Raw genomic sequence first — 12,063 nt, forward strand, 5'->3', positions numbered from 1 at the left:
AACAGAGAATTGCATTAGCAAAATAAATTTAAAAACAGAATGAGAAACACTTAAAGACCACTGTTTTAAACATAAGTCCATTCTATCAAATATATGATAGCTATTGTCATGCCTTAATTTTATTCTGGCATAGGCAGCCATTTTTTCAGCTTTTCTTCATATTACATAATCACATAAAATTTACTATTCTTGTTATTCTAATCTGTTTCTGTTTGCCACTCTCTATTACTTTTAAAATGTTATATCCAGAATTAAGCACAGATTTCATAATGTAATCTAAGAGAGTACAATGGGACTATTTCTTTCAGTGCTGCTATTTTGGTGCTATCTCTATATTCACGCAGACATAGTTTACATTAATGTTTCAGAATTAATTTTACACTTCTACCTGATATTGAGCTTGCAATCAAAATTCTCCAGTATTTTGCATTATTCATTGCCAAGCTGAGTCACCTTCCCAAAAGATTTTGGAATTATTTGCACAAATTTAGTAGCTGAAGCCAAATACATAAGTGAAATTTCCAAAGGAAAGATGACAGATAATAAAGAAGAGAAATATAAGTAGCAAATTAAGGTCTGGATAGACCAGACCTTTGGTCTTTGAAGATCAAGTTTACCTCTAAAGAGTTTGGGCAAGAAATTTAAAAATTTTGAAAGTGTTACTCATGTATTAAGCAATCAGGCAAATAATTACAGTCAAGAGAGAAGTTAATTCTATCCCACATGTAGTAGAAAAAATGGAATGATTTGCTGTTAAAGCAGTTAAGGAGAAAAGAAAAACACAATATGTTTGCTTTCAAAGCACAGATTGGGTAGATTAGATGAGAACATATGCCTGATTGGACAACGATCAGAGGCAAATATGTGATGAGAAATCACATTATCAGATGCAAAACACTCATTTTAAACTGCTGGAACTGAAGAGACAATATAGATCTGGGAAGACAACTGGTCAGTAATTTTTCTCTAAAATAGTTACCATAAACATCTGTAGAATACCAGAGCATCACATTTTCAAAATAATTTGAAATCATTTAAATTTCAGCAGATATTATATATCACAGTCTAAGAAATAAATTAATATGCAGTCATTCAGAATGTTGAGTACCTTAGGAATCTTCTATATTTCTGTTTTAAATATATTTTCCTATGAAGCATACCTTTTAAAGTCTCTGAAGAAAAAATTTGTTACTATTGTGTGATAAATTGCAGAACAGTCCAAGCAGCTGCAAGGAAAATATTTTCATTATTAAATTAATAATTTGCAACTAGACCAGAAGGGACCATTATCCCTCTGGATATGGAGGCATATTGTTCTTTGGCTTAGTTAAGCCAGGAGCTCCTAAAGGTAATGAAATGTGCCTAATGAAATGGTGGCAGTTGGACTTTGATATTTTGGTTGATGAATTATTTGTTTACTTTGATTTGCTATGGTTCATATAATCTCAAAGGTAGCATCGTGTCTGTCATGGAAAATTTCTAAAGAAGGATTTGACAATAGAATTACAAATCGTGTATCTTCTTCCTTTTATTTCTATATTTTCATTTAATTTAGTAATCTGCTTAAAGGATTAAAAAGGAAAAAGAAAATAATTTTGAAACTCTGTTTCAAAATGGCAATCAGAATACTTTTAAGTGGTTGACTCATTAGCAATTAGAAAAAGTGTTCAATTAGAAACAAATAGCAACCATAAAGCTTAACGATATTTATCTCATTTTAATTCTTTCTTTGAGTTGGAGAGAAAAATTTCCATAAGACTTTATTAGTTGTTTCAATAATAACAATGAAGACATTAATAAAATGAATAATAATATCACAGTAAAAATGGGTAGCATTGATATAGGGCCTCTATGCCAGGCACTCACTCTATTAAATGCTTTTAGAATGATTATTTCTAGGATAGGTAATATGATGGGTATGAGACTTGTAACTGGTTATTCTATCCTAGAATGGAATTAATATTTTTAAAACCCCATGCTATAAAGTACACAAATTTAAACTGTACAATTGAAATGGCTTTTAGATTCTCTACAAAGCTGTTAAATATACACACCCATATATATATATATATATATACACACCCATATATATACAAACATACAGGGAATAAAAGGGAAAAATATAAAATAGGCTTCAATTTCTTCCATAAAATCATACTGGCATAGCCACACCAAATATAATATGCTGTGATGGAGAGGTTTAAAAAAATGCAGAAAAATGTATAAAAGGGCAGCAGTGGAAGTGAATGTACAAAGGTAGATATGCCTGGGGCAATTTTGAAAATCAGTTTAAATAACTTTATTAATATCTATCAATATGTATATCTGTATTGCCTGTTGTGTGCATAAAGCCATAAAGAAACTTCCTAAATGCAACACGCGGAGGTTCCTGGAGGGTTGTATGCCCAGAAAGGGCCTGGAACCTATGCACCCCTCTCCTCATACCTCGCCCTACACATCTCTTCATCTGTATCCTTTGCAGTATCTTTTATAATAAACCAATAAATGTAAAATAAAATAAAAAATAAATCCACAAAAGAACAATAAACCAGTATAGAATGTGTTTTTCAAAATTAGAAAATACATTATGCTACACTATAGCTCATAACAAAAAAATGTGCCAAGCATAGAAAACTCATTTTAAACTCAAAAAACTTGCTAATGCCATGACAGTAATTATTTTTACCTCTGATAACACAGAGTGTGTCTCCATTATTAAAACATTAAGTTTCCTTACCATTGTGTAGCTGTGGGCCACCTTCATTAATTCAATGCATCCTTGAGCATCCGCGAAGGCTCGAATTCCTAAACAGTTAGATGGATGCAAAAGCTTCATGAGGAAGTGGCAGCACACTTCCACCACCTGTGGAAGCTGAAGAAGGCATGCTGCAGCAAGAAGGTTCTCAATGGTGTCCTCTTTTAATTCCAAGCAGCCTAAACATAAGCAAAGGTAATTATGAAACTCTTTTAAAAACATGAAATAATATGTATCATAATATTACTCAAAACATTGGGCCAATCTGCTAGAACAGATCTAAACTGAGATTGATAATCAAGATAAATGTAACTCGGTAAAGGTCACCAATTGTTTTAATAATTTTGCATTTCTTATTTCATTTAATATTCAAAATCACTCAGTAGATACAAATGCAGTTTCAATCAACGTATCTGTATACACGTCTGTATATACAGAAATCTGTATACATTCTGTATATACAGAAATGATATTTCTTCCTTTGATTGTGAAATAAGGAAAACAGAAAAATAAGGTTCAGAATATATGCCTACAAACTTAGGAGAGCAGAGATTCTCTAAGTATCTGACAAGGTATATCTTTGTATATGAATATAAAATATCTATTTGTGGATATTTAACATATGTATATACATTTATAAATGCATGTGTTACAGGTTGGTAGTATTGTACTTAACCCACTGTACTCATGTTTAAAATTGTCTATAATTTTGGTTTTTAGTTTTTTCTTTGTTTTTGTTTCCCCGTTTGGTCATTTTATCTTTTTGTTTTCCCGTTTGGTCATTTTATCTTAAAGGCAAAAAAAAAAAAAAAGACTCTTTAGTGTTTAGTGTTTCCTCTGTTTTTCTAATATCCAGAATAATTTTTTTAAACGGATCTGTTTGTCAAATGTTTATAGAACTTATCTTTGAAGTTTTATGGACTTAACTATCTGGAATTACATTTTGATTAGTAATTCAATGAGTTTGATGGTTTTATTATCATTTAGATTTACTATCTGTATCTGAGTTTTACAAGTTATACAATCTCAGAACTGGTTTATTCCATTTTTCTGGCACAGCCTATTAGTTCTTCACAACAAATATCTCCAGTCATTTTTTTTTTTTGAGAACATAGAGTCAGACTACATTTCTCTTGAGTTAGATGTGACATCTAACAAGCTCTTGTCAATAGACCATGAGGAGCAGGACGTGTTTTACTACCAGACCAAGGCAATTATGATGTGCATCTTCTCTCCTTCTCTTATACCAGCTAATTACAGGTGTTAATAACACCCAAGTGTATGGAAGACACACAGGAAGTGTATTCTAATTAGCCAGTACCTGTAATTTTGTGAATTTTTCATATTATATATTGCTTATTTTTCTTCTGTCATTTCTATATTATAAAATTAAACTTTTAAGTGGATTGTCTAAATAATCATTTGAATATAATTTTTTGTTAATAAACAATATGCAGCAATATTAATGAATAGGATTTTTAAGGAGTATCATTTTTTATTAATTTTGATTAGAAATTACTAATCTTACTGAATATGAATATATGCACTTTCACTAATGCTGGGATATTATTGCCATTTTTATTTAAATGATTCTTCACCCCTACCTTTGCTTCCTCCATTTTCTCTTACAGACTATTCCTTAGGGGTACACTGAATTTTCTCTTTCTTTTCATGTCTGTAAGTTTTTTATGTTTTCCATTCACTAATTCTCTCTTTAGCATATCTATTGTTTTGTATAACCTTATATTTTTTTTAACTTCAATGACTATTCAAATTCATGGATAATTCCTTTGTCATATTTAACATACTGTTTACTCCTCACTTTGTAATAATTTATATAACCTTTACTTCTAGAAATTTTCCCCATGGGAATTACTGACATCACAGAATTTTAATACATTCATAAACAGCAGTTTTGACACAAAGATTAAGAGATTTTAATACTATTTGCATTTTGTCTTGATTATTAATTTCTTCAAATCCTACTCTGTCTTTATGTAATTTCATTTTAATAATAATTAGCCCAAAATATGTATTTATGCTCTGAGTTCCAAGTCAACCCAATCAGATGAAGCCAAAGAAAAAAGAATTTTTAAAAGATGAACAAAGCCTCCAAGAAATTTGGAATTATGTTGAATGGCTAAACCTAAGAATAATTGGTCTTCGTTGACAGAAAGTCAACAAAGAAACAATGAACCTAAACTATACCCTAAAACAAATGGATTTAACAAATATTTACAGAACATTCTGCCCCTAAACTGCAGAATATATGTTCTTTTCATCAACACAGGGAACATTCTCCAAGATAGACCAGGAACAAGTCTCAATCAATTTAAGAAAATCAAAATTGTATCAAGTATCCTCTCAGACCACAGTGGAATAAAACTCAACATTTTTTAATTCCAAAAGGAAACCTCAAAACTATACAAATACATGGAAATTAATACTCTGCTCTTGAATGATCTTAGGGTCAACAATGAAATCAAGGTGGAAATTAAAAAATTATTTGATCTGAATGATACTAGTGACACAACTTATCAAAACCTGTGGTATACAGCAAAAGTGATGCTAAGAGGAAAGTTTATAGCAATAAATGCCTATATCAAAAAGTCTGAAAGAGCACGAATAGAGAATCTAGGGTCACACCTCAAGGAACTAGAGAAAGAAGAACAAACTAATCCGACACCCAGCAGAAGAAAATAAATAACAAAGATCAGAGCAGAACTAAATGAAATGAAAACAAATAAACAAAAGCAATCCAAAAGATAAATGAACCAATAAGCTGGTTCTTTGAAAAGATAAGCAAAATTGTTAGATCATTAGTGAGATTAACCAAGAAAATAAGAGAGATTCAAATAAACTCAATTAGAAATGAAATGGGAGACATTACAACTGATACTACAAAAACACAAAGGATCATTCAAGGCTGCTATGAACATCTTATGTGCAAGAACTAGAAAATCTAGAGATGAATAAATCCCTGGAAATATATAATCCTCCTAGATTAAATCAGAAAGAAATAAAAACTCTGAACAGATCAATATCAAGTACCTAGATTGAAACAGTAATTAAAAAACTCCCCCAAAATTCCAGGACCAGAGGGAGTCAAAGCTCAATTCTATCAGACATTCAAAGAAGAGTTGGTGCCAAGCTTACTGAAACTATTCTAAAAGGAAAATCTTAAGAATTTTAAACCTGAGAAAATAATATCCTATTTTATTAATTTTTCTGAATCTCCTAAATTTGACTAAAGTTTGAATTGTTTCATTTATATTTTCATTTATATACATATTGTTTGCCTGAGTAAAGCATACATTGCAGCTTTTAATAATCAATGGCAGCCTTTAGTGCCTACATATAAGGAATACCTTAGTTTATTTGTGAACTTGGAAGGCAGGTTTCACTAAATTTGAAATTTGAATATAAGACTTTAGGAAAAATGTAATTTTATCTAACTCTAATTATGCTGTTCTTTAATTGAAATTTAAAAGTATATTGTTGCCTGTTTGTGTATATTTTTTAACTTTGTGGTGTTACTACCAATTTTTCGTAGATTTCTCCTTTTCATCATGAATAGTTTTATGACATAATAAAAAAGTTATCTACTTTCAAAACTTTTGGACAGAATATTTATTAAGAAAGTCCTTTATGCATAATAACTATTTTTTCATATCAAATTTTGTTTTCTGAAATTTTTTAAACCTATAATAATTTGAAAAACCCACCCATATACCCTTCATCTGGCTTCACCCAGTGTTAACATTTTGCTCTATGTATGTGTATGTGTGTATTTATGTTGTAGCTGCAAAATTACTTGAGAGTTATTTTCAGCCATCACATGTCACCCCTAAATGCTTCAGCATGTATTATCTAAGAACAAACGTATTCTCCAACGGAGTGGCAATATAATTATCATACATAAAATTGATATATTTGCTACGACATACACTTCCCAAATGTTCAAATAGTTTGCTGTGTAGCTTTCTTTGATTTTTTAATTCAAGATCCCATCAAGGATTATATGTTACATTTACTTATGGTGTTCCTTTAGATTCCTTTTATCTAGAACTGCTCTCTTGCCATTTTTTCATCTATAAATTTATATTAGTGAAGAATCCATACTAGTTGTTTTGCAGAATTCTTCCTTTTGGACTTATATTATTTCCCCTTTATTAGATTACGGTGAATTTTTTTTCTTTTTCTTTTTTGTTGCAAGGACACCATATAGGTGATCTTGTACCCTGCTCCATCATGATCAAAAGGCTCCTGATGTCAGTGTGTCCCATTTTTGGTGGCTTTAAGTGTCATACAATGTTTTAGGCAGTATCTGACATATTTCTTCATTTAATTTTTTTATAATTAAAGAAGAATTTGTTGGATGATAGATACCTTTGCTTTCAAATATGACAACATGGATATCAGATAAAAAAGACTCATATTTTATTTATGACTTTCACTGAAAGCAAGACAGTAAAGAAATCTAAAGCATGCCTCCAAGCATAAAAGTGAGTTGATGAAGGAAAAAGAGCAGATACACTGCAGAAAACAGGTTGGAAAATACAGTAATTAGAGTAATATGAAAATATGTTTATTATATATTAAAATATGGATTTGAATGATTTTAAGACTGATTACATCAGTGCTAACTATTGATATATATTTTAAGGTTTGTGGAATACCATAGCAAGCACGAGCAAAAAGTATTCTATAGGTTACAGAAACCTATATTTGTATATCAATTTTTGTTTCTTTTTGAAATGTGTACCTGCTGTTATAAAAATAAAGTTAAAATAGAGAAAATAATATGAACACATTAAAATATGTTATTAATTTTAAACTGATTATAACACTTTTGTATTCATATATACCTTCAACATATTGTTTTGACTTAAAACTTCAGAGGAATTTTACCTAAATTGTTCAGTAAAGTTGTCAAGAAGACGGTTGCATACTTCTTAGCATAGATCTTGAGAGAAAATCAGATGGAAGACCTACATGCTGATGGCATGGTTTCTATTGACTTCATTTTACTGTGATTTTAGAACATTGGGAGGGTGACTTCCTGTAATCTAATTAACTATTTCTCTCAATATCATTTATGCAGAAAAGAATGAGCACAGCAGACCTGAACTACTACCATCCTCTGAAAGGCCTGCTTTCAAGGTTTTTTCCAGCTGGTATTTGAGAACTTAGATTTCAAGAGGATTCTCAACATTAACTGATAAAATTGACTCACTGTGCCTAAACTGTACAAACAATATGGTTATATGAGGAACACCTTTTTTCCCTTCTAGGAGTCTGAAATTTTGGTCTGTGTTAGATAGAGGCCTATGCGATCAACACCTAATAAAACTCCAGGCACTGAATCTCTCTAGTGAGCTTCCTTGGTTGACATTTCACATACTTTGTCACAACTCATTGAAGGTAAAATTAAGTATGTTCAGTGGGACTCCACTGGAAGGGAACCCTTGGAAGTCTGTACCTGGTTTCATTTGGGCTTCGCCCCATGGGTAGTTTACGTTTTCTGATTGTGTTATGTATTATTTTGCCGTAACAATTCATAGCCATTTGTAAAACTACATGCTGAGTCTTGCGAAGTATCCCAGTTCATCATTGAACGGGGCATTAGTCTTGGGGATCACCCAACATAGCATTCTAATCAGAAGTCCTGAGATGGTAGGGGAATGTAGAGAGACGCTGTGCTCAGAAGCTCAAAGATCAATATTGCTAAGATTTCATTTCACACCAGATTAATCTATAGATGTACTACAACAACATTTAGAATCCCAGTAGACTTTCTGTGAAAATTGCAAAACTGATTATAAAATTCATATGGAAATACAACGGACCTACAATAATCCAAACAATTTTGAAAAATAACAAAGTGAGAATAAGAGCACTACCTGATTTTAAGACTGGTTACAAAGTTTATGCAAAGGCACAAAAGTAAGTCATTTGGAAAAGATTGTCTTTGAATGAGTCAGATATGTGTACAAAAACTTGTATTTGATGTATACCCCAAATGATATACGAAATTTACTCAAAATGGATCATGCATCTAAATTCAAACATTAAACTATAAAACTTTTTTTTTTTTTTTTTTTTTTTTTTTTTGAGATGGAGACGCACTCTGTCGCCCAGGCTGGAGTGCAGTGGCGCCATCTCGGATCACTGCAACCTCCACCTCCCGGGTTCAAGTGATTCTCTTGCCTCAGCCTCCCAGGTAGCTGGGATTACAGGCACCCGCTACCATGCCCAGCTAATTTTTTGTATGTTTAGAACAGACGGGGTTTCACCATGTTGGCCAGGCTGGTCCCAAACTCCTGACCTGTCTCGGCCTCCCAAAGTGCTGGGATTACATGCATGAGACACCGCGCCTGGCAGCTATAAAACTTCTATAAGCAAACTTTGTTAATTAAAAATTTATTTGATAAAATATCAAAAACATAATTTCTCAAAGAACAAATTGAGAAACTAGACTTCATATAATTCCCTGCAAGATTGAGCTAAGATCATGCCACTGCACTCCAGCCTGAGTGACAGAATGAGACCCTGCCTCTAGTTAAAAGAAAGAAAAAAAAAGCCACTGTAAAATATATTATTAAAGGAATAAAAAGATGAACCATAAAGCAGGAAAAAGTTTGCAAATCATATCTGATAAAATATTATATACAGAATATATAAAGAATTTTCAAACTAAATTTTTAAAAAACTGGGCAAATGATTTATACAGACATCCCACAAAAGAAAATATATGAACGAAAAATGCTCAATATTATCAGTGCTTCAGAAAATGCACATTACAAACACAATGACATGCCACAACACCTCTATTAGAACTACTTGTGGAAATGTGAAATGGTAGAACTACTTTAGAAAACAATTTTGCAGTTTAATCTCTCCTATGACTCAGCCATTCTGTTCCTAGATGTTTGCTCAAGAGTAAAGGAAGAATATGCTGATACAAAGTCTGTACATGAATGTTTGCAGAAAATTTATTTTGCAATGGCCAAGAACTGGAAAGAACTAAAATGTTACTTGACAGGTAAATGGATAAACAAAATTAGAGTATGCTTATTCAATGGAATATTTCATAATAATAAAAATAAAATAATTTTTGATTATGGAATATCATGGTTACTTATGTTGAGTGCAAGATAATTAGGCTGAGTGAAAGAAACCAGACAGAAAATAAACACAAACTCTATGATTAACTTCAAAATTCTTGAAAATCCCAAAAAATCTGGTAGGTAAGGAGTCAGATCACTGATGCTTATATATTAGGTGGGGATAAGGAAGGACAACAAGATAGATTGCAAAAGGACATGAGAAAACATTTGACGATTATAGATATATTCATTACTTTGTGGTGAGTATATACATATGCCAAATTTATCAAATTATACAGTTTGCATATATGCAGTTTATTATATCTCGATTATTCATCAATAAAGCTTTAAAAAAGAATACTCAACTGTATTTTCAAAATATATTTAATAAATGATTTGAGTTGACAAGTAGATAGAAACATTTTCTGAGTGCTTAAATGCAAAGAAAAATCAAACAAATATACGATATTATAATTTACATTGAGGATGTGTGATTTTTTTTCTTCTTTGTTCTTTTTTTTCTTTTTGAGACAAGGTCTTATTCTGCCATCCGGGCTGAAGGGCAGTGGCATGATCCTAGCTCACTGCATCCTTGAACTCCTGGGCTCAAGTTATCCTCTTGCCTCAGCCTCCCACGTAGGTGAGATTACAGGCATGCACCACTAGGTTCAGCTATTTATTTTTATTTTTATAGCAATTAGGTGTTGCTATGTTGCCCAGGCTAGTCTAGAACTCCTGGCCCCAAGCCATCCTCTTGCTCTGGCCTCCTAAATTGTTGTGATTTACAGGCGTGAACTACCATGCCTGGCCAATAATTTTTCTGAATGTTTGCAATATATAAAACATGATTATAGTCATGACAAGTCATATATGCTATTATTAGGTTGGTACAAAAGTAATTGTGGGTTTTGTCATTACTTTCAACGGGAAAATTGCAATTACTTTTGTACCAACCTATCATATGAAAAACATATTCTTAATATAATCTTAAAAACTTGAGCCTGCCATACAAAATTGTGTGGGGTGTGTGTGTGTGTGTGTGTGTGTGTGTGTGTGTGTGTGTGTGACGATCTTCCTACTCCATCACTGTGGCTAATTCTTGTGTGTTTCCATCATCCCTTGTGAACATTCTGAACCCTGTTGATATCTCTATTATACTCTCTTCCTTTAAGCTCTTTCAGTGTTTCATTTGTTTTCTGCTGGGACTCTGACTGATAAAGTGAATATTGGATGTGGACAGTGAGGAATAAAATCTCAGAGGATTCCACATAGTTTGGCTTGGTTGTTCAGGCAAATGGTGTATAACTGACCATTTATATTGGAAAAGTATATTACTATATTTCTTTATATGTGTGTGTATTTTTACCTTCCCAGATCAACACTCGAAAAAAGATTCAGAGGCAGTATGTCAATGTAATAACTTACAGGTTTTTATGACATTTTCTTGAAACATATTTATTCAGTCTAAATTCAAACCCCTGATAATAATACACTTCATAATAATTCAGACAGATTTTTTTCAGAGCATCTCTCAATTATTTCCCCGAAAAAGAAAAAAAAAGAATTTTCAGAAGGTATATGTAGAATAATATTTTTATTTATTGCTAGCTTTGGAGGTTAAATATTATAACCATTGTTTTTTTCAGAGTTTTAATATTTTATTTTCTAAAACTTGGACTATATCCAATGAAAGAATCCATTTGTTAAAGCCAGAAGGCACAAATGGAATATTAGCCAGTGTCAAACTTCAATGCACACAAATTAAGCTACCTCATGCATGCTATATTTCTTTATATATATAACCTAACCATTGCTCGGCCAGACCTAGATGTAAAAAGGCAAAAAGCAGCCAAGTATTTGACTTAAAAGTTAACTTTTAAAAAAGCATGAAACTGCTAATGGAAAGAAAAGTAATTCTACATTTTCATTCACAGTTGATTTCAAGGCATAATGTTCTCAAACAAGCTTACTAAAAGGCAAAACCTACATGTTTTTAGTTAGATGCCATAGAAAACTGGCTTAAAAATACATGATAGCCATATTAAACTTGATATACATAAGAAGTCGATGTTTCTAATAAAAGACAACTTTTAGAGATTGTTTTCAAATAAAAATGAAATGTTTATAATCTCTCTTAGCAAGTCCAGAGGAACTTTGTCTCCAGAGTTAATTAATTGAGAGGGTCAACACATCATCAGG

The 12,063-nt window shown here is 31.8% G+C and overlaps 1 protein-coding gene across 2 annotated transcripts in view; it reads right to left on the minus strand.

Moving 5' to 3' along the window:
• KLHL1 (kelch like family member 1) overlaps positions 1–12,063 on the minus strand; it is a 416,652-nt gene that overhangs the window by 242,643 nt on the left and 161,946 nt on the right. For both annotated transcript variants that reach the window (XM_054446371.2, XM_054446370.2), the window contains one exon: positions 2,738–2,934. In XM_054446371.2, the coding sequence (XP_054302346.2) occupies positions 2,738–2,934 (197 nt within the window). The remainder of the gene's footprint in view (positions 1–2,737; positions 2,935–12,063) is intronic.

Source organism: Pongo pygmaeus, chromosome 14 (assembly GCF_028885625.2).
Source record: "Pongo pygmaeus isolate AG05252 chromosome 14, NHGRI_mPonPyg2-v2.0_pri, whole genome shotgun sequence".
In the NCBI taxonomy this organism is placed as follows: Eukaryota; Metazoa; Chordata; class Mammalia; order Primates; family Hominidae; genus Pongo; species Pongo pygmaeus.